The 20,672-nt window shown below is 45.2% G+C and overlaps 1 protein-coding gene across 1 annotated transcript in view; it reads right to left on the bottom strand.

Annotated features, from left to right (window-relative positions):
* Positions 1-2,278: 2,278 nt before the first annotated feature.
* The window catches only part of ETV6 (ETS variant 6), a 97,861-nt gene continuing 79,467 nt past the window's right edge, over positions 2,279-20,672 (bottom strand). Inside the window, exons 6-8 of the mRNA XM_026864362.1 lie at positions 12,684-12,826; positions 9,634-9,734; positions 2,279-6,291 (exon numbers count right to left, since the gene is read on the bottom strand). Of these exons, the coding sequence (XP_026720163.1) occupies positions 6,186-6,291; positions 9,634-9,734; positions 12,684-12,826 (350 nt within the window). The 3' untranslated portion in view covers positions 2,279-6,185. The remainder of the gene's footprint in view (positions 6,292-9,633; positions 9,735-12,683; positions 12,827-20,672) is intronic.

A 20,672-nucleotide genomic window follows, 5' to 3' on the forward strand; every position in this document is an offset into this window, starting at 1 on the left:
GGGGACAGGTGCCTGCTGAGCACCCACACACCGCTCCCCTTTTCTTAAGGCAGCAAGGTGAGGAAAGAGCGGATTGGAGGGATGAAGGTAGGAAGACAGGCTCTTGCCCTTCTTTTTCTTCCTTGGCTGCAAAACAGCACATAATTTTTGAGTTGGTTGGGAGAAACACGTAGGAACACCTGGAGTGAAGAAACTGATGCGATTTTGCTCATCAGTGGGCACAATCCCCTCTTACATTTTGTGCTGGAGTTGCAGCTGCCCTGACATCGATTTCTTGGCACCTCATGTCCTTAACTCTTTTAGAAGTAGGTACTGGGAAGCTCATCCTCCAGCATCACCCAACTTTATTTTGGGCTCTTAGGAGACTGTCCAGTGAGGGGAAAGCTTGAACAGAGCTGCATCCCTTTCCTTCCTCCATCCCCAGCCTCTTCCTCCTTGCTGGTCCTGGTGGGATGGCAGCGCGTGTTCCTTAGGGCACCATTCTCTTATCAGGTGGGTTTAATATGGCATGGCTTCCAGTTCTGCTGGGCTTTGCATGGGGCGAGAAGGAATGCTGCTGTCTGCAGCAGAACTGGGCAAGGGGCTGCCCAGGGTGAATCCAGTGTAGCCAGCAGATCCCTGGGTGGATGGGAATCCAGTACGGAAAGAGCTGACATGCGGTAGCTCCACCTGGCCCTGTCCTATTTTTACACCAACACACCAGTCTTTTCTTTCAGGTGACTAATGAAGCATGCTTGGGTTTTGGCTTCCTACCGTGGTCAGGCATCCTCTCCGTGTGGCCTCACACCTTTCATAGGTGGCTTTTTCTGCGTTGCTGGGAAGCTGCTTGGGTTTCAAACTGAAGTCGGGATTGTCTGAACCAATCTTTGAGAGGAAAAAAAGCATGGGGTTGTTTGTTTGCTCATGCCTCACAGGTAGAATCATCTGGGAGAAGTAAAAACCTTCCTGCTAAGTATTACTTTAAAATGGGTTTCTACGTAATTAAAAAATGCTGCTGTCAGCTCCTCACCGGCAGCCTCTCTAAGTCCCGGGGGGGTGTGGCCAGTCATTGAGGTCCTCTTTGACACCCTTGCAAACCCTTTGACACCCTGGCAAACCCTCTGACGTCTCCTGGTCAGTGCTGGGCAGTGTTACGGAGCCGTTGGGCCTGTGGTAGCTGTAGTCTGCAAATGTGTGTGTCACCCTTGATCCCCGCGCTGGTGTTGGCCTGGTAGGGTTCCTATACAGCTGAATTCATTCTGAAAATGGAAGAGGAAGATGGATTGGGCACGCACTGTTGGGCCTCTTCTGTCCTGCAGCCTCCAAAGGATGTTCTCTAATGTCTCTCTGGGCTCAAGACTAGTTCTTGAGCTGAGACTAACCCTCACTGGAGCTGTAGCCAAAACCACCAAGGACTTCCTCTGTACGCCTTCAACCTGCAACATTTGCTGTTCGGAGTGAGCAGAAGGCTGTGAGAGGGTGTAGGAGACATCTATCTCCTCCTCTAAAATGAAGGGAAATGGCCTGAAGGGATTGAATTAGGGAACAGCACACTTTGTTTCCTTCTTGCTTGCTGTCTTGGTTGAGAGAGGGGTTTGTTTAGTGCTTAGTCCTTTGCTTGTGGCTTAAAAACAATAGTGAAAGAAAACCAAGAACTGAGCAAGGGGCGACTGAGTGGATAACCCAGAGATAACCAGATTATCATGGGGTCATCCTGCGCCATCGCTGGGATCCAAACAATTTAAAGAAGATGCAAATCATTGTGCCACCTCATTTTTGGTTTTTCCTTCTATATCCTTTCCAAGAGAAAGGAGGAGAAACAGGTACACCCATCTAGGCACTAGCGGGGAACTCTGCTCAGCTCTCAGGGCAGGCAGCAGAGTAACAACTCCAAGGGACAGCCTTAACTTTTCCAAACAACACTTCCCAGGGAAGAGCCAGGCACTGTTCATGCCTGTTTGGGCATGGGAAGCCTGCAGGTTTCTTTTCCTGATTGAAAACAGCTGCTATGTGCTGTAGATACTTGGGTACCATATTTTTTTTAAAAAAGGACCTTGTAGCAATGACTGCACCAACAAAATTTGGCATTCCCACTTTTATATTAAATTTTTTTTATTGAGATGATGTAATTACAGGCATTTTAAAAATTATTTGCAACTCACTGGCCCTGAGAATAGGCTTTTTTGTTTGTTTTTGTTTAGTTACATTCATTTGATTCAGTCCCTTAGCCCCACACCTTAAAAAACCAAAAAGCCATCATCAATAAAAACAGACTAGAATTTTATTAAAAAAAAAAAAAAAAAAAAAAAAAAAGACCTCGAACTGATGCATTCTGGATTTGCACACGGTTGCAGTCTGACAAAGAGATCTGGAGAATGCGTGCGTGGAGGTTGAAATCTGGGGAGGGTGGCAGTGACTTAAGTGTTCACAGAAAGGGCCCCGGTGGTGTTCTTTGGCTGGAGAGGCAGTTTCGAACTTAAAATCAAAAGGTTTCAAACTTCAAATCAAGAAAACATTTCGCTGTGGAACTGCAGCATGTCCTACCTGACCAGCTGTGGCTTGTTTGGATTTGTAGCAAGCTGATGGCAGTGAAGGTCCCACGTAACTGCACAGTGTGAGGATGCTTTGTTGGAAGTTGGGAGTGACCTCTGGAAGTCATCTGGTCCAACCCTCCCCGCTCAAGCAGGGCCACCTAGGGCCACTTGCCCAGGACAGTGTCCAGACGGCTTTTACGCATCTCCAAGGGTGAGACTTGTTCTCCCTTTTCCCACTTGCTTTGGTGGCAAAGGCAGAAAGTTTGGCTGCTTTGCTGCTGACAAATTCTACACAGGGGAATCAGAAATTGGGGAGGGAAGGCAGGTATCAGGGTCAGTGGAAAGACAGTGTTACCTTTGCTAGCCCAGACGGGCAGCTCAGTGCGTTGATGCTGTGTTTGCACTCCACGCATCTGCCATTTGGATGTGAGGTAGATGGGAATCTGTCTATGCAGCTGCTCTAGCCTGGTTTTATTTATTTTAAGTCATAGCCGGTAAACTTGCTTCCAAGACCCCAAGAGCTGTTCAAATCCTGCAGCTCCCACAACAGGCCCCCTGTCCCTGCGGTCCCACACCACGCAGACCTGGCAGGAGTCAGGGGACAGCATCCGCCAGCAAGGGCCCCTGTGGGACCCATCTGCTCCAAGTTCAAAGGCTATTTTCATTCCAACTAGCATCAGCCTTGAGAGAACGTCTTCTCTGTGGTTGTGGTGAAGAAGCTGTCTTAAGATGTCCTTTATGGGTGAACTGGAAGAGTTTTCAACAGCCACCAAATACTTTTTTCCTTTTGACTTAGATTTTTGGTAAAGGTGAATTTTTTTCCTCTGCAGAATTTCCCCTAAGAAAGTTCCCTACGGCATTTCAGGATTCCTTGCTTTTTCCCATCTTACCCAGTGCTGAGGATGAACTTTCTTTGCTAGCATACACAGTGAGCAGATGGGCTTCTACTGGTGGATTGTCTCTTGTTCTGTGTTTTGCAGTGTGCCCTGTGGCTGTGACAAAAACCTGTGGCTCATCAGAGCACTTTATATAGAAGGTCTCTATCATCTTTTTTTTTTTTTTTTTCCCCTCACCATCTGGTAACAGTAGCTGCAGCAGGCAAAAGAAAATAATGCAGTTATGCAGCTGTCACAGGATATGAATTGTTCCCTGCACAAACTTGGTTGCTTTTTACCACTGAATGCCCTAAGAAACACAAGAAACCAGTAAAAGCCTTTATGTGGCTACTTCTGATCACACCTGTCATTCGTATTCACCTCCTCACCACACCTCTTCACCTCAGCCCCCGAGACATGGCTGCAGCTTGGCTGCCCTTGAGCAGGGTGGCAGCGTAACTCCCTGGCCCCTCGGTTTCAAGTGACCTCTGGTTTCAGGTCTGGAACCCCTGAAGTCCCTCAGGGTCTCCCAAGCTCACACCTCCTGAGCTCCACAGACTTCAGAGTCATGACAGAGGCAGGTGACAGGTTGTCTGCTTATCTTTCTGATACCTCTTGCCTTTTGAGGAGGAAAAAGGAAAGTATGTGGTGTGCTGGGACTTGTAACATATTGACTATGATTTAATAAAAAAAATGTGACTGGGAAAAGCTTAGGGAGAGATGTATGCCCTGTCATTCCTCATCAGATACCGGCTCTGAAAATATCTGTCCTCTTTATATGATGCCTATCTACACCCTTAACAAAGCTGTTCCTTCTGCGACCCGTGGCTCAATATTAAGTCTTTTGTGAGACTGGACTATCTCTGTTTAAACACAGGGGACACTACTCATTGCCAAGTGCCATTTTTTCCCAGATAGATTAACCCTCTTGTAAATATGTGGTAAGATCAAATGTTGTGTTGGCTTAATAGATGATAAAAGCTCTATTGTGGCAATGTATCTTGTTTTTTTGGTTGAAACAGATTAGATTAGCCCATTGATTTTTTCCATTTCTAGTACGTGTGTTCCCATAAAAGAAACTTTCTGTTTTAATGAACTGGTGTGGATGTACTTTCTTCCAGACACATGTGATTCCTGCATGGCTTCTCTATGCATCTTCTCCCTCTGCAAGCATCATTTCTGCTGCTAGATCTTCCTTCCATTAAAGGACCACTGGTGATGGATCGCTGGATGCCCACACACCACAGACTTTCCCAGCATGGTGGCCCAAGCAGTGTGAAATGAAAAAGGGCAGTAGTTTCTCTTGTATTGGGCATCAAGGACTGCTGAGCTTCCCGCGACCAAACTAGGTACAGCTCTTCAGCTCATGCAAAGCACCCTCAGTGCAGCAAACCAAATCAGGGTGGGTAAAAAATGGGGTGCCTCGCAACCAGAATGAAACCAAAACCCAAGAAAGCCACATGGCTGTAGGGTTTCTTTTTTTTCTTGTCTTTTAAATGATGTTCAGAATGGGCAAGCTGAGACAAGCTCCCTTGATGGCAGAGCTGTGGGGTGGAGGAGGGTCGTGGGAGGCATAAAAAAACCCCAAATCCCAAAACAAAGCCAAAATCAATTACAAGTTACAAGCATAGCTATTTGGTCTCTAGTTCTCTACCATCAGTTTTTCAGATTGGTGAATCATCTACCTCTCCAGCAGCTCAAAATGATCCTGGAGAGGTTTCTGAGTAATACAAACCATGTGATGGGTCCCTTTGCTTTCTCCCTATGATGTGAGGAACAGTCCTTCACCTTTCACCCCAAAATTGCTATCAGGTATAAGAAACACCCCTCCCCTTTGTAATTACAGATGCTTCAGCCTTCACTTTTTTATAGACTCTTTGAGCTGAAATTCTGCATTGTGGATATATTGTGGGGGTTACATATATATACATATATATAGGAAATGTTTCTCTATATACACATATATATGTATTTGTCCCTGTCATCCCTCCCCCCCAGCTCCATTCTATCACTTCTTTGCTAGAGGGAGGGAAAATGTCAACATCAGTCTACTGCAGAGGTTTGTCACATTTATTTTTCTCCTCCCTGGAGCACTTAGGTGATTGGTTTTGGTCCATATTCCAGCAGTTAACAGCCACTCGCAAGACTCATGGTGAGCCCAAGCTCTGCTGGGATGATAGCCCAGCCTACGCGTGAAGGGTGACTCCTCTTCGTTTGACAGGTATGTGTGGTGAATTCTTTTGGTAGCTTCAACATGTTTCCCAGTGGCAGCACATGTAAATTGATTGGAGCAAACTGGAACCCTTGAGCAAATCCCTTCTGTGATGCTATTGTTTTATGCGGTGTTATGTCATGAGACTTGCACAGAAAATAAGAGTGCTCTATTTCCATAGGAAAGCCTTCCAAAAAAAAAAAAAAAGAGCATAATCTGACGTCTTGTCCTATGTGAGATAAGGAAAGTCAAACTGCATGTTTATTAGGGAAAAAAAAAAAAAACCAACCAAAAAAACCCCCAAAACTGAAACAAACCGAAAAGAAAGAAAGAACTCAAGGGAGACTTTGTAGGAACAGTGAAGTAGTGCATAAGTCCAGGCTTTCTCCCCTTTACTTTTCTGCCAGCACCACTTCTGCCTGTTAGTTTGTTTTGTTAAGGTGCTTCAGGTCCTGCGTGGTCTTCAAGCTAAGCGGCGACCCCAAGTACTGCTTCTGTGTTGTTGCTTCCCCTCCCAAACTGTGCCAGCCATCCGGGCAAGATGTTCCTCCCACGGACCCACAGAGGCAGTTGCACCAGTTCCCTTCAGCACTCGTCTTCTTGGTATATTTGTTCATCCAGTTCCTGGGATTCAAGGTGCTCGAGGCGGTCTGTTCGGCCACTCATAATCTCGTCTGGGGTCTTCATGAACCTGCACAACAGAGAAAAAAGTGAATTTCCCAGTGGTTTCAGCTTTTACCTTCATCAAGATGTTGAGGCCCCTGAGCTCTACAGCTCCTCAAATTATCTTTGCTCTATCCTCCCCTGTTTTAGTATTTCCCAGCTTCTCCCCAGCCTACTGGTGTCTTCCCTCCTCCAAACCTGGAAAGGAAACTAAAAACATCACAGGTATTTACCCCTGCTCCTTGGAAGTCCAAATCTGAACCAAACCCTATAATCTTTTACAAGGAATGGTATTTACTCCTTTCCTTCTCCCTTCTGTAGCTTGCTGTTGTCACATAAGATGCTGGTACATCACAGGTACACTTATTTATGGTGTCTAGTGACAGAAACGTTAAGGACCCTTACGGTCAGCACATTTCAAAGCAAAAGCACTTGCAAGGCATGGAGAGGCAGAGGGCTACTGGTTTGTGCAGGTTTGTGTGTAGCTGAGCGAAGAGGAATACGAAACACCACAGGAACGGTTGGTGGAAAAAGACAAGGACCAAGTCAGAACAAGTTCTGGGAAATGAAAAAAACCCTGAAAGAAAAAGCTTTTGGGCTAGGGAACTGTGAGCAAAGACAGTCTCTTCCTGTGTGATTGTAGCAAGCTTAATTGTAATGAAGCAGCATCCTCTGTAAATGAATGCCACGGCTCCCAGCACTAATGTCTTGATGCAGTAAGTCTGCGGGGGGCTAGAAACAGAAACTGCCTCTGGGGAGGCACGGCAGCGGTAGGAAATGGGAAAGGACATCCACCAGTCTGCAGAGCAGGTCTGCAGTCTTGATCTTTGCCAGGATGCTTTTGTGTGCTACTGCACAGAGATAGCACAGAAAAGCTCTGCTTTTGCTTTCTGAATTTAATGGCGTAGGAAGAGAAAGCAGCACAGGAAGGATGAAATCCTAGTTTAAACACAAATCACTTTTCTAACTCGTAAGTACTTCTGGAGAAATTAGGATGAAAGATGTTTATGCTGGAAGTGTTACAAAATTTCACAGTCTTTCATTAATGATGTACTGGCTAACATTCAGCTGTACAAAATGTGTTAATCAGAGGAGCTGATTTTATTTCAGGTTGATGATACACTCAGTATCCTTGCCCCAGTGAAAACAAAACTAACTGACAGGAGCCTCGTTACTCTCACCAACCCAGAAAAATCACTGCCGCAGCTAATGGGCATGACTGGCCTCCTCTTCTGCTTCTGAGGTTATAAAGCTGAGGGCTTTTCATCTGAAGAATCTGAAGTCTCTCAGCAAATGCATAGCACAGCCTGGAACTAACCTTTTGCCACCCCTTCTAATTTTGGAAATCATGTGCACATATGCATTTAGGAAAAAAATAAAAAAAAGAAAAAGCAAAAAAAAAAAGGACTGTGACTCACTGCTGTGTCACTCCCATTTGTATGCTGGAAGAAGGCTGCTGATATAAATGGTGTTACGGTGGTGAAAAACGAGCATGCAGAAGTGGTGAATCAGTCCCCAGCTACACAGTGAAAACGCACCACAGCCTACAGGCCAGACTGCCCTGATTTAAACCCTGTGCTTGTCTTGTTGATCTTGCATGAGGATGAAATCAAAACAGTGAGGGATCCCACTGCCCTCCCTATTCTGTCTGCTCTGTTTCCTAAACCATGTGGGAAATGGGCTGATGTGAACCGTGCTGCAGCACTTTGAGTGGTCTTTCTGGTCTGGGTTTTATGTCAAGGAACTCGAAGAATGGGTATTTGTAATAGCATTTGATTAAATTTTAAAAAACCAACCCAGAACTACAAGCTAACGAAGAAACAGTATCTGTGACCTCTTTAGTTGCAGAAGACACTCAGGCAACCTATTAGAAACCCTTCTCTGACTCCATTTTCCTTAAAGCTCTGTATCTGCAGATGACAACTGCCTGCGTGTTACTTATAAAGTCACATTTCCTATTATTTCTGTGCTTGCGAGAAATAGCCAAGAAAGGCACATTAATGCCTTGATTTTTTGCAGCTGTTCTTCTTTTTCTCTTCAGATATAAATAGGTCTAAGAAAACAACATCAATAAGTTTTTATTGGGAATTGTGCAAAAAATGCTTTGTTGTTTATTTTCCAGTTTCTGAAGGAAATGAGGTTTATATGCTCATGTTTTATACTGCCTGGTGACCTTTGAGTCTGTTGGTCAATTTTGGGCAAGTCTGACAGAGGAACTGAGGTCTCCAAGGGTATTAAGTTTCTACAGAAAATAGGCAGCCTGGTTGAGAAAAGATGGGACTCCTGTTTTGCTTGTGCCCCTCACTGAAGGAGAGGCTCCAAGATAAGCACATTCACTCTTCAGCACCACAGAATACCCCCGGGACAGCGCACTCTTCACACAAGGCCATAGCAATCCAGGTTCCCTTGGTGCTGCTGCTGCTAGAGCAACCTTGTTTTAACTTTCCGCAAAAAAAAAAAAAATAAAAAAATTAAAATCACGCGGCTGATTTTGCCTGTGATTCCTTCTTCCCTTCACTCTCCTTCCCCCATCGAAGTCTCCTTCTAAGAGCTGACATAAACAAGACATTCCACAGAAACCTTTTCAGCTGTAGATAGTTTAAGTGCTAATGCAGTTCTGTTAGCTATTTAAGAAAACAAACTCCAAGACTGCCTTCCTATTGATATCATTTCCAAGCACATTACCAGATCCAGACCACTGACATCAAAGCAGTCTTTGGTCTGAGTTCAGTGCTCTGTGGGTCAGACGTACACACTAGGATTTTCTGGTCTTGACTGGAGAGGACTGGAGTGCTCTCACTCTCCGCCAGCCGCACTCCAGTTTTGCCAGTAACTCCCCACTTTACCTGTGTTTCAGGCACTAGCTCCTAAATTCTTGGTTGTATCACCCAACCCAATGCATTAGGTTTGATGAACAGCTCTTGCAGGTCCCTCTCTTCCTCAAACGCCGAAGCCGTGGCCATCAGCACTTCTCTGCTGTGATGCTGAAGCGTTTGAGGAAATGCCTGATCCCTGCTTAGCTCTCACCAGCAGCAGTGTTGGAGAAGTCAATTTGGAGTGGGTTTTCCAGCAGTTTGGCTGAGATCATGAATCATTTAGCTAAGGTCTTAAACAATGGCACAGCCTGCTTGAAGTGAGTGAAAAGACTTCTATTGACTTGACTGATCATTGAAACAGGTCCCTATTTTTGTAAATTGGCAGTTGCCTTAAAAGCTGGGAAGCACTGGTCTAGACAGCTTTTACAAATGTATGCCCATTGTCACCTGTGTTACAGCTGTGGCAATGAACTATCCCACACACAATTCCATCCTCACTCTTCAAAAACTAATTGTCTGTAGAAAGGAATGGCAAAGAAAAGAAAAAAAATTACCTGAACAAAAGCCTTTGTCCTGGCTCCTTCCGGATAATATTTAGTTTGTAGTAGTGGCGTAGGGCTCTGGACATTTTCTCGTAAGTCATATTTGTTCTGTTCTGTTTTTTTCAAAAGAAAAAGGAAAAAACATGGTGAGATGATTCATTAAAACCGTCCTAAGCCCCAAAAGGAGTTGCAGAATTATCACAACTACCTAAAGTAACCAAGTCAGTTCAAGAAAGTACATGTTCCCCTCTTCTGCTGTTTGCAGGCCCATCCTGCCCCTCCAGCCTTCATCACCCAATTTTTATGGGTCTCTTCATTCAGGGCAATTTAAGCAATAAAGTCTAACAAAAATACCAAGTGAGGTTTTTCCACAGTTTCTTGGATCACAGATAACAAAAGACTTCATCAACCACAAGAGGAGACATTAGACGGAGGGAGATGCTTATGCCAAGCGGGATGTGACAGGCCTGTTCTTAATGAAACCACCTTTTGTAAGAAGAGTGGCTAATAGACTGAATCTGTCAGCAATCCCTGCTAAGAGCACCGTTCCTCTGGGATTCCCCTCCATTAACTAGTTAATGCTTGCAGAGCACTGTGGAGATTGAGAGTCTCTTTCTCCTCTCCTTATACAGGTGTAAATCAAGAAGCCCATTACATTGTACATCTCTTTCCAGGACAGAGCCTCCCCTTCATTTTGGGATGTGCTGATCCCACTGGGCCCTGCTGAAGCCCAGTGAAGGCAGAAGTGATGGTCACTGGCAGCCCCCCAGTACGGACCTGGGATAGCAGGATCAGTCCCTTCAGCTACGTCTGCAGGACGAGCATTTTTATGGTATGAGGAGCCCTGGTTACCACGCTGGCAAAGAAACTCCCAGCAGAGAGACAACTATACTGGCAAAGCCGTGTTTGCATGAGTAGAAAACAGCCACCTTGCCATGGGCAAAACATGCCAAACTAGTAGATGCACGTTTCTGCTCTGTCAGCCTCCCCGTTAGGAGTTTGGCTTGGCACAGCTGTCAGTCCAAGATCAGGCAGCAGGCTCTAGTGTTGACCTGGCTTTATTAAATCAGACTGATCTGAAATGCCCCCTAAGAGCAGATCTCTGCTTGCCCTGGGCGCAACAGCTCTGCTAAGGGAGGCCACATAGGGAGATCCCATGGCAATTACAGAATCACAGAATCATTCTCTGTTGGAAAAGACCTTGAAGATCATCCAGTCACAGAATAGTTGAGGTTGGAAGGCATCTCCGGAGATCACCTAGTCCAGTCCCTCTGCTCAAAGCAGGGTCAACAGTTTTGGGCCCCTCACCCCAAAAAGGCCATTGAATGACTCGAGCGTGGCCAGAGAAGGGCAACGGAGCTGGGGCAGGGTCTGGAGCACAGGTCTGCTGGGGAGCGGCTGGGGGAACTGGGGGGGTTCAGTCTGGAGAAGAGGAGGCTGAGGGGAGACCTCCTGGCCCTCGGCAACTCCCTGCCAGGAGGGGGCAGAGAGGGGGGATGAGTCTCTGGAGCCAAGGCCCCAGCGCCAGGCCCCGAGGGAATGGCCTCAAGCTGCCCAGGGCAGGGTCAGGCTGGCTCTGAGGAAGGATTTCTGTGCAGAAGGGGCTGTTGGGCGTTGGAATGGGCTGCCCAGGGCAGGGGGGAGTCCCCGGGATCCCTGGAGGGGTTGAAGAGTCGGGCTGAGCCAGCGCTGAGGGATCTGGGGGAGTTGGGAACGGTCAGGGGGAGGGTCATGGTTGGGCTGGAGGAGCTGCAAGGGCTTTTCCAAACGAGATGATTCTGAGATTCTGCAGCTGAAGCTGGTTGCTCAGACTGTGTCCAGTTGGGTTTTGAACATCTCCAAGAATGGAGACTCCACAATTTTCTTTAGGCAAGCTGCTCCAGCATCTGACCACCTTTCTACTGAAACAGTCCCACAGCTGGGGCCTCAGGAAACCTAACAAGGGGCAGTGTGAATTCCCACACCTCCCCAGGTGGAAGACTTCACACTGCCCCTTGTTAAACTTCATGAAATTCCCCTTTGTCCATTTCTTCACCATGTCCAGGTCCCCCTGGATGGCAGCACAACCCTCTGGTGTATCAGCCACTCCTCCCCGTTTTGTGCTCTCTGAGTACTTGCTGAGGCTGTGCTCTGTCCATCACCCAGGTCATTAATGAACCTGATCAACAGTATCAGCCCCAGCATCAATCCCCGGGGTAACATCGCTAGTGACTGGATTTTGTACTGTTGATCACAATCTTTTCAGCCCAGCAGTTCAGCCAGTTTTCAATCTACCTCACTATATTCTTGTCCAGGTTATACTTAATTAGTTTGTCTATGAGGATATTATGGGAGACAATCTGAAAAGGCTTTCTAAAATCAGGGTAAGCTACATCCACTGTTCTCCCTTCATCCACCGAGGTAAATCATTTCATCGTAGACGGATATCACAGTGGTCAAGCATGATTTCCCTTTTGTAAATCCCTGCTGACTACTCATATATTCATATGAATATACTCATATGCATATACTCGTACAGACATATCTGTACATACTCGGCCTCAAACGGCAAAAATCAGGAACTGCTTTCCAGGGAACACAATTACCCTCTTAAAAGGAAATACACAATCCTGCAGCATTTGGTGTCTGTCACAGGACAGCACGTGAAATCTGAATACTGGTTCAGACAGGAACACAGGCAGAAAGCTCCTGCTGAGAGGTAACAGCTCCTTGCAGAGCACATCTAACCAGAACACCCTTAGCATCAGGTTTGGGGAAGAAATGAGATGCTTTTGAGAGAGAAGGACCGTTAATTCTTGCGCTCCTTGTAATCTTATAATTAAATGCATTTATAACTAAATGCCTTTAAACCAAACCAACAGGTTCTCTGTATGAGGGGTAGGTTTTAGTGCTTGAGGCTGGATGCTTTTATATTTCTAATGTGTGTAGAATGAAAGATTACAACGTTCCAGCAGTAGTTCATATGCACATACTTTCTTCCTTTTCCCCCTGTTTTTAAGTGAATCCTGTGATGTTACAAGAGGTGAAGTGCTGTAGGAGGAAAAATTGCATTGCTTCCTTACCTTGTGGTTTCCCCACAGCCGGGCCAGCCCGTTGGGATCCACTATCCGAAATATTTTGGATTCTTTATCTTCCCATCGGATGAAATTTTCGTACCGGCTGTCAGAAAGCAGCTGATAAACATAATCCCAAAGCAACCTACAATCTGTGAAGAGAGGAGAAAGAAAAAATTGACTTTTCTTCCTTGGGATTAATTCTGGAAATTTTGGGGTGGATGTGTAGTGAAAGGACAGTTGGGATCAGGGCTGAAACAGCTGCTGCAATCTGAAATGCAAATGGCTTGGTTTCCAAAATGTACTGGAATATACAGCCTCTTCCGACGCGTCCCAGTCCTTCTGACACTGACTGAGCTTCTTTACCACATTAAAAGCTGTGCGAGATGACCTGCTGATCTTAGCTGTGTGTTTATGCTTGTACTGATGCACGTAAAGCTAACACTGTTGGCCCCGATGCTGTTGCTGGCTGTTTCAGTGAGGAAATTAAGAATTCTGCAACCTGCTCTCCCTGCCTGAAGCTGCCCCTTTCTGTGTAACATGAGGGGGTCTAAAGCAATGCTGCAGCTTTCCTTCGTATACTCCATGTGATGTAAAATTGACACCTTCTATCATTTTTGAATTTGCTTTTTGTTTTATTTTTTTAAGGTTCCCGGAAAAAAAAAAACCAAAAACCAACAAACCCAAGTATTATAATTACTTGAGTGCTATTGAGAGGTTAAATACTTTCTATTTGGATAATTGAATTCAAATTTCCTCTTGGCAAACACTCCTTAGGTCGCTAATTAAAGGTCTAACAGATACTTAGGTTTTAGTTTAGTGTTTTTCAGTTTCATGGCAGTCTCTTGAGACCAAGGAAGCCAAGAGCTGAGCTGCTCCTACTTCCTCCTTGCAATGTGTGTGCGCGCAGCACAGCCGAGTAAGTGGCAGCTAGGAAATATGGAAAGTGAATTGCACAGAGCTGGGGGTTCTGCTGCTGTCAGAAACAACAGGGGTTTTATAGCTCAACTGTCCAGATCCCTACGATGGCTGCATAGTTGCGTTTGACTTTTAAAGCAAACCCAATCTCTCACAGATGGCTTGTTAGAGTGGTTAAAGGGCAGACAACCAAAGACTTCTAGGTGCTAAAATGGATCCTTGTCAGCCTCTTTCTATTCCTGTCTGTCTGTCTGGGGTTGGTACGTGTTACAATAGGGATGATGACACGTTCAGTATGAGAATATAAAATGCTTTTTGAAAAGGGCTTGGAATAACACATTTAATGAGCAAACCTGAAATGGTTAGAGATTAACGTTATTGATGGTATTTCCCATTTTTGAACTGTAAAAGAGTATCTCTGAAACCTGCACTGTGTCTAAAACCAGAGTTAGTTTAGTTTGCCTGTGCCCTTACTATAGACTCTCCCTGCCAGTCCTACGGAGAACAGAGCAGTGTGTTTTGAAGAGATGACATCTGGCAAAAATTGCAGGTTTCTGTTCTGAAACCCACCCCGATGGTCACATCATCCCTGACATCTGCAAGAGGAGGGATGTGAAAGGAAAGAGGCAGTCAGATTTATTTGTTGGAAAAACCTTATTTTCATTAACATTTTTCACAGAAAAAAATGCCCAGTCCCATTGGAAATTTTTCTGGGTTTTTAATTTAAAAAAATGAAACCGATTTCCATTTTTTGCATTCATTGATGCCGATGCTCTTCAGGGATAGCTTCCTCCCTCTCACCCAGGATAAGGTACCTGCAGCTGAGACCAGGACAGACAGTAATTCTCCTCCATGTGCATTTGCCAATGACCAGCCCAGACGAGTCCCTTCTTGGCACACAGATGCAGAGAAGCCTTGTTCCCCCATGCCCCCTGCGGGTCCCAAGCGGGGAGCAGTTAAACGCTGCAGTGCCCAACACTGCTGTGGCTCACCCCTGGGGCAGCTCTGGGCACAAGGGACTGCCCCTGGGCTACGTGTGAGGGCTGTAGGACAGAGTGAAATTCAAAGTCTCAGGCTACCACATCAATTTTTGTCATCTTTCACAAATTCACAAAACCCGGTTCTTCCATCACTTTTCCATCAATGATTTTTCACACACGCACACAGAATTAGTCTCTTAGACACGCACATATTAGAAAAAAAAAACGGCTTTTTTAGACTTCATTTATAAGAAACAAAGGAAGGGAGATTATATTGCTCTACTGGTTTGTGCCTTTTAATAACATGGGAGGTGCTCAGATAATAGGGTAGCAAGGGCCCACGTAAGTGGTTCCTTGACATGTGTGCAATTCACTCCAGAACTCTTTCAATGAAAAGCTGTACAGAAAATGAGGTTTTAGTGCAAGAATCTTAATTAAGAAAAAAAAAAAAACAGCCAACAAAAACTTTGTCTTTTGTTAATGTTCCTCCGATTCCTCTGGCTCTGACTCCTCAGGGCATATTTTACCAGTGGATCAGAGCTGGTGATACAACTGCGTTCCAAAAACAACCACTTTATTTTTCCATCATCCTGTGTAACCTGTGATAACTTTAACAACAAAACCTGCACAGTCTAGGTCAACAGTTCATGCTGAATTCACTAGTTTAGATCAGCTTTTCCCAAAGATCTCCACGCTTTCTTTCCACCCAGTCCTTTACTAAAATCACTGCACACGTGAGGTGATTCCCCAGGTCAGCAGCCCGTCACACACCGTGGCCATCGGTGGGCAGTCCCAGCCTAAACACCCGTGGTGGGCTCAGGCTGGTCCCACCCTCTGTCTTGGTGGGAGCAGTTTCAAATCAGAAAACATTTCCTTAGCTGATGTTCCTCAAGACAAAAAGAGGCACTTTTTGGCCAAGGCAGGAATTTATTAGAAACCTGAGGGAAGAGAGGAAGGACGTGTGGGTCTGTTATTGAACCAGCGCTTTGGGACTGTGCTGGAAGTTTGCTGAGGTGGTTGGTTGGTGTATGGCTCCATCGGGAGAGCGCTGCAGGAATCTGGGGTCCCACTGTCCCTCATCTGGTTTTGCTTGTCCTGGAAGGAGTCGCCCTCCTTGGATCAGCAGGAGGGATGGCCCTCCCGCCGAGACACGTCATCACCAGGCTCTGCCATATTCCTGAACACACAGCCTGGGGCAGACACCCTCCAATTACCGTAATTTAGAGCTAATATTTACAGTTCCACTGAGATATGTTTTACCCTAAACTTTACTTTCACTTCATTATTTGCAAGATGCAATGTCATTTTTAATCAGTAGTACAGTGCTGTAATTGCGCTCTAGAAAATTTCCAAACATATAAATAAAACTCTTACTGATGAGGATGGAAGACCCCTAAAATCCTCTCTACAGTGGCCCCTGGAAGATGCCTCCTTGACAGCTGAGTGGAATTGCACAGGCAATATGTGTCGCACATTCACCTCAGTGAGGCTAGCAAGTAAATTCTAGTTGAACCTAATGGCTTGGGTTATTTTCCACTGGCTATCATTACTTCACACGGACTGTGTGACCCCCCGCCTTGACAAAAACAAGAAAGCACAAAAAAATTCAGCCAGCGATGTCTGGGTGGCAAAGTACTGGAGGAACAACAGAGCTTCAGACTCTGAGAAGAGGCAGGATTCAAGTGTGGATTTGTTTTCTGTTGCTCACCTAATTTCTAGAATGGATTCAGGCTAAGCTTGAATATAAATATTCCTCAAATGAGAAGAACTCAGATCTGCATCTTGAGATCTTCACAAGGAAAGTCCTAAGTGATCAAGGGCCCCATCCCATATTCTAAACTGACTGAGCTGCTCAGACTTGCCAAGGCATTTAGTAGGCTGGTGGAATTTGCAAAAAAAACCCAACCACCCAAGTATCTTAGACCTTGTGTTTGCTTCAACAAGAAAATGGAAAATTCTTGAAAATTCTGCTTGGCTCCTACAACCACTTAAAAACTTGTCTTCAAAAGCTACACTTGTCTTCCAGCAAATTTAGACATACCGACTGAGTTGCAATAATTTAATGAGCAGACATGCATCAATGCAACTGTGGCAACTGTGTCTCAAGCCACTGCAAATAGGAAATAAAAAGCATTAAACACCAGTAGAAAGGATTTAGGCTCAGTGCATTTCTTCTCACCTCTGCTGAGAGCTATGAGCGTGCACACTGTTAAGTTATCATGGACCAGCTGATGCTTGGCAGCACAATTTAGTTAATAAATATATGAGCTCTGTTTGCAGAGTACCTAAATCAGTTTGACTTCTTTCAAGTTTCACATGGGGAGACCTTTAGGATTTTTTTTTTTTTTTTTTTTGTTTTTTTGTTTTAACCACAAATTACTTACATTCTGGGTATCTTTCTTCACAGATTGCACAGTAAAAAAAAAAAAAAGAGGTTCTGGAGGAGTTTCCCCGACTGACAGGAGCAGCAACTAAATAATCTACCATTAGGCAAGTAAAGACCATCTTTAATAGGACAATAAAGACTACAGGTCAAAGACTACCTGGTAACTGTTAGTGAGTGTAATGAATTTGGAGGACAGCAGAGCCCATCTGGAGCAGACTGCAAGCCTATGAAATTGGTGAAAACCCAAGAAAAGGCAATGCTAGAAACTGCTATTAAAAGGAGCTTCTCCACTGGGAAAAGAGGCACCGCCACAGAAAACTGGTGAAAACAATAAAGAAAGTCGCATCCTCCAGGAAAGCCAAAACTGTTACATGTATTTTCAGGAAGGATGGAGAAATGGAGAGAAGGACTTGTATGTGGCTGGTTGTTTTGTAAGTCTAAATCTCTCGTTTGAGGAAAAGTCTGGATGGTGTGAATGACTCCATGAAGACTAAATCACTTCCTTGGCTATCAGAAGGCCTCCAAAGGAGCAGTCACATCGAGGGGGGAGACTCTCCACAGGGTGTGTGCTGGTTAGTGAGCGATGGCAAGAAAGCACACGGATACTGCTGAGGTCAAGGAGGTTCAAAAGTGTGGGAGATTCGTAGGGGAGTTGAGTCAGGGCTGGTACCTAAATTGTTTGGGCATGCTGCAATTTCCTGCCTTTTGGCTAAAATAAGCTTACTTAGAAATAACTATGTCTCTGTAGCACAAGGAAACATCATTTCCCCCTAACACACACACACACACATATGTACTTTTTATCTTAAGTGAACTCAGAATGTTGAGCTTTGCACAGTCTGAAGGTAAAGGGATTTAGCTGTGGAGAGAGCTGGGACTGACAGGCTTTAAGGTGATGTGGAATCAAACAATCTAGCCAAAGTGGGAAGGTAGTGAACGGGTCAAGCAATGTGGCAGGGCTCCTGAAAACTGGCATTTCCATGTCCCACCATCTTCTCAGCTGTACTCCTGGGCAAGACTGAACTATGGAATTAGTTGGGAATGAGGGCAAACTGTACCTTCAGACAGAGAGGCATGGCTACACCTTTATCCCTGCAGGTAATGCTTCTAGAGGGATTTTTATAGTTATGCACAAGGTAGTGATAAGGTGTACTTAGCTGGTTCTCAAAATGTGCCCCATAAGCACTGCCCTACGTGTGCAAGAGGCATCAGTTTCAGACTCCTGCTAGTAACAGCCACTTATTGTACAGTCCAAGGCTGGCAGAGCTAGAGTAAAGCCTTGGGGGCTGCCTGCCCAGCCAGTCTCCTGCCTGCTGCTTGGCTGTTCAGGGTTGACACTAGGCACAGGAAAAAAGAGGCAGCTGCAAGGCCTGGAGAGGATAGGGGAGAGGAGACAGAACGGTTGGCGTTTGAGGAGTAGGAAGAAATCTCTCCCATAAACAGCAATAGCATGTTTTAAACCTCTCTGATAGCAGCAAACATGCCTCCTTGCTCTAGTTTTAACCCCTCGTTTCAGGTGGAACAAGCACCCAAGCTTCAGCCACTCCTCCTTGGCATGGTAAAACTGAAGTTTCTTTTCTCTGGCTGAAAAGCTCTGTTTACTGCCCACATTTACAGCACTGCTTCGGTGATGTTACGAAAAAGGGGAGGCAGTGATATTGTCATCAAGCATCCCTTGTGACAGACAAAGAGACACTGTGTGAGTGGAAGCATGTGTTCTAGATTCTTCATTTCAAATATCCTCGTAAGTCTACAGGCACAGCCTTCTGAACATACACCTAAAGGGCAACTGGCATATAAATACTTCCTAATGGCTGTATGACAGTAGTCCATATATCCCTTAGAATTGAAATAGCATCTCAGAATGATCTGTAAATTACACATTATGGACTTTGGCTTCTTAGTATTTTGGCACTTGTCCAGCCATTATGAATGAATTCTTTAGTATCATTTGGCCGAGGTAGACCCAAGACTGGTAGTCTTGATGTTGCAGCAGTGAGAGGTCTTACACCTCGTGCTCCCTTATACTAACTAATGCTGTTAACAGTACGGGATACATATGATACAGACCTCTTTTGCTCAGAATATAACATTGCCCTGCACTGCAATATTTGCTAAAACACACGCTGCATCTGAGAACCCTGTTGTTTAAGGGAGGCCTATGGCACAGAAGCAGAGCTGGCCATCTTCATTCATGTATCAACTACCAAAATCCTCTCTTAACCACAGAAATGTTTTGCGAGACCCACCCACATTTTGCACTGAAGATCATTATATAAAATGTATTCGGTCTGGCTGATGACTGACTTGGAAACTAATACGGCTTCAGAGAGGAAGAGATCGTGCCAAAGTAACGTTGTCATACTCCCTCTGACATCAGCTGAGGCCTTACCCCTTGCTGAGTAGGTTAGCCTAAAATTTCTCCAGCATGATATCATTTGACTTAAATGGTTCTGTGATTTTTACCAGCTGAAGAGTTCTCCCAAGCTCGGGCCCCTTTATTTTTACAAGGTGATTTGTGTTTCAGCTACATTTGTTCACAGTGAAGCAAACAAGTTCACAGCTGAGACTAATGAACAGAACTTCTCTAGAAGTTCTCTGGTGCTCTGGTTTCCATAAGCACACCTGAAGTGTGGTTAGGACAGCTAACATGGTAATAATGCTCACGGTATCAGTACAATGAACTGGTACAATTCAGCTGGCCACGGCTGCTGCAAGAAAAAGAGTCCTGATCTCCCTTCCATTTTATCCTCCCTTTCTCCTGCTGCTTACCTTGAGCTGGTTCTGTTGTAAGTTTTCTCCGTGAGCTGACTTAAACAGAAGAAAACAAACCCTGCAAAAAACACCAGCTGGCTTTCTGCTGTTTGAGAGCTGGATCTGCTTGCAGGAAGATGTGGCGAATGCTGAAGCCAGCACTGGGACGGAAGGTGGCAAGACTACACTGACAGAGCAGGCAAGGATGGGGAAGAAAGAGGGACAGGCCCAGAAGGTCCTGTGGAACCTTCAGCCTACAGTCTGTGATGGTCGCCCTTGCCAGAGAAGGTCAGTAAGCCTCTGAGAAGATAACACTACTTTGGGGCATCTGGATTTGTCTAAACTGTAGCCAGAACCAAGAAACTGCAAAGGTTAATGGCTGTTCACTTATACCGAAAATAAAACAGATTGGGAGAGAACTCCTGGTGCTGACTTGATTTAGGCTTGACGTGGAGATGAAGACTAATTGCATTTTAACCACACTCTATACTGCGTTGCAGGCACAGCTTTCTGGACAAACCAAATGGACCTTCAAGCCAACTGGCACATGCAGCTCATCGGGCTGGCTGATACTGTTATTTTGGTGAGCAGGGTGAGAACTGCTCAGCTAACTCGCTCTCATCACACAAATGGAGAGGGAAATGAAATAAAGCTGGTGTAAAGGAGAGAGAAGACACATGGTTGGACCTTATCAAATCAGGTCCTGTATTCTTGCTGAAAGCCTCTTCTATGACAAAAAAAATATTGGGAAAACAACAGACAGCACGGTAAGAAAGACGTGCTATAGTAGGATCACTGCTGTGTTGAGACACAGTCTCGCCTCAATATCTATCTAATTCCATGACGTACTTATTTTAGCAGACAAAACTAGAAGAAGTAACCGAGCCTCATGATTAAGGGGTTAAGTGGGTCTGAGGACTGGGGGAGCACTGATCCTGAGATGGACCAGTCCTGCTCATC

This window comes from Athene cunicularia (assembly GCF_003259725.1).
Source record: "Athene cunicularia isolate RWA chromosome 1 unlocalized genomic scaffold, athCun1 chr1_part2, whole genome shotgun sequence".
NCBI lineage: Eukaryota > Metazoa > Chordata > Aves > Strigiformes > Strigidae > Athene > Athene cunicularia.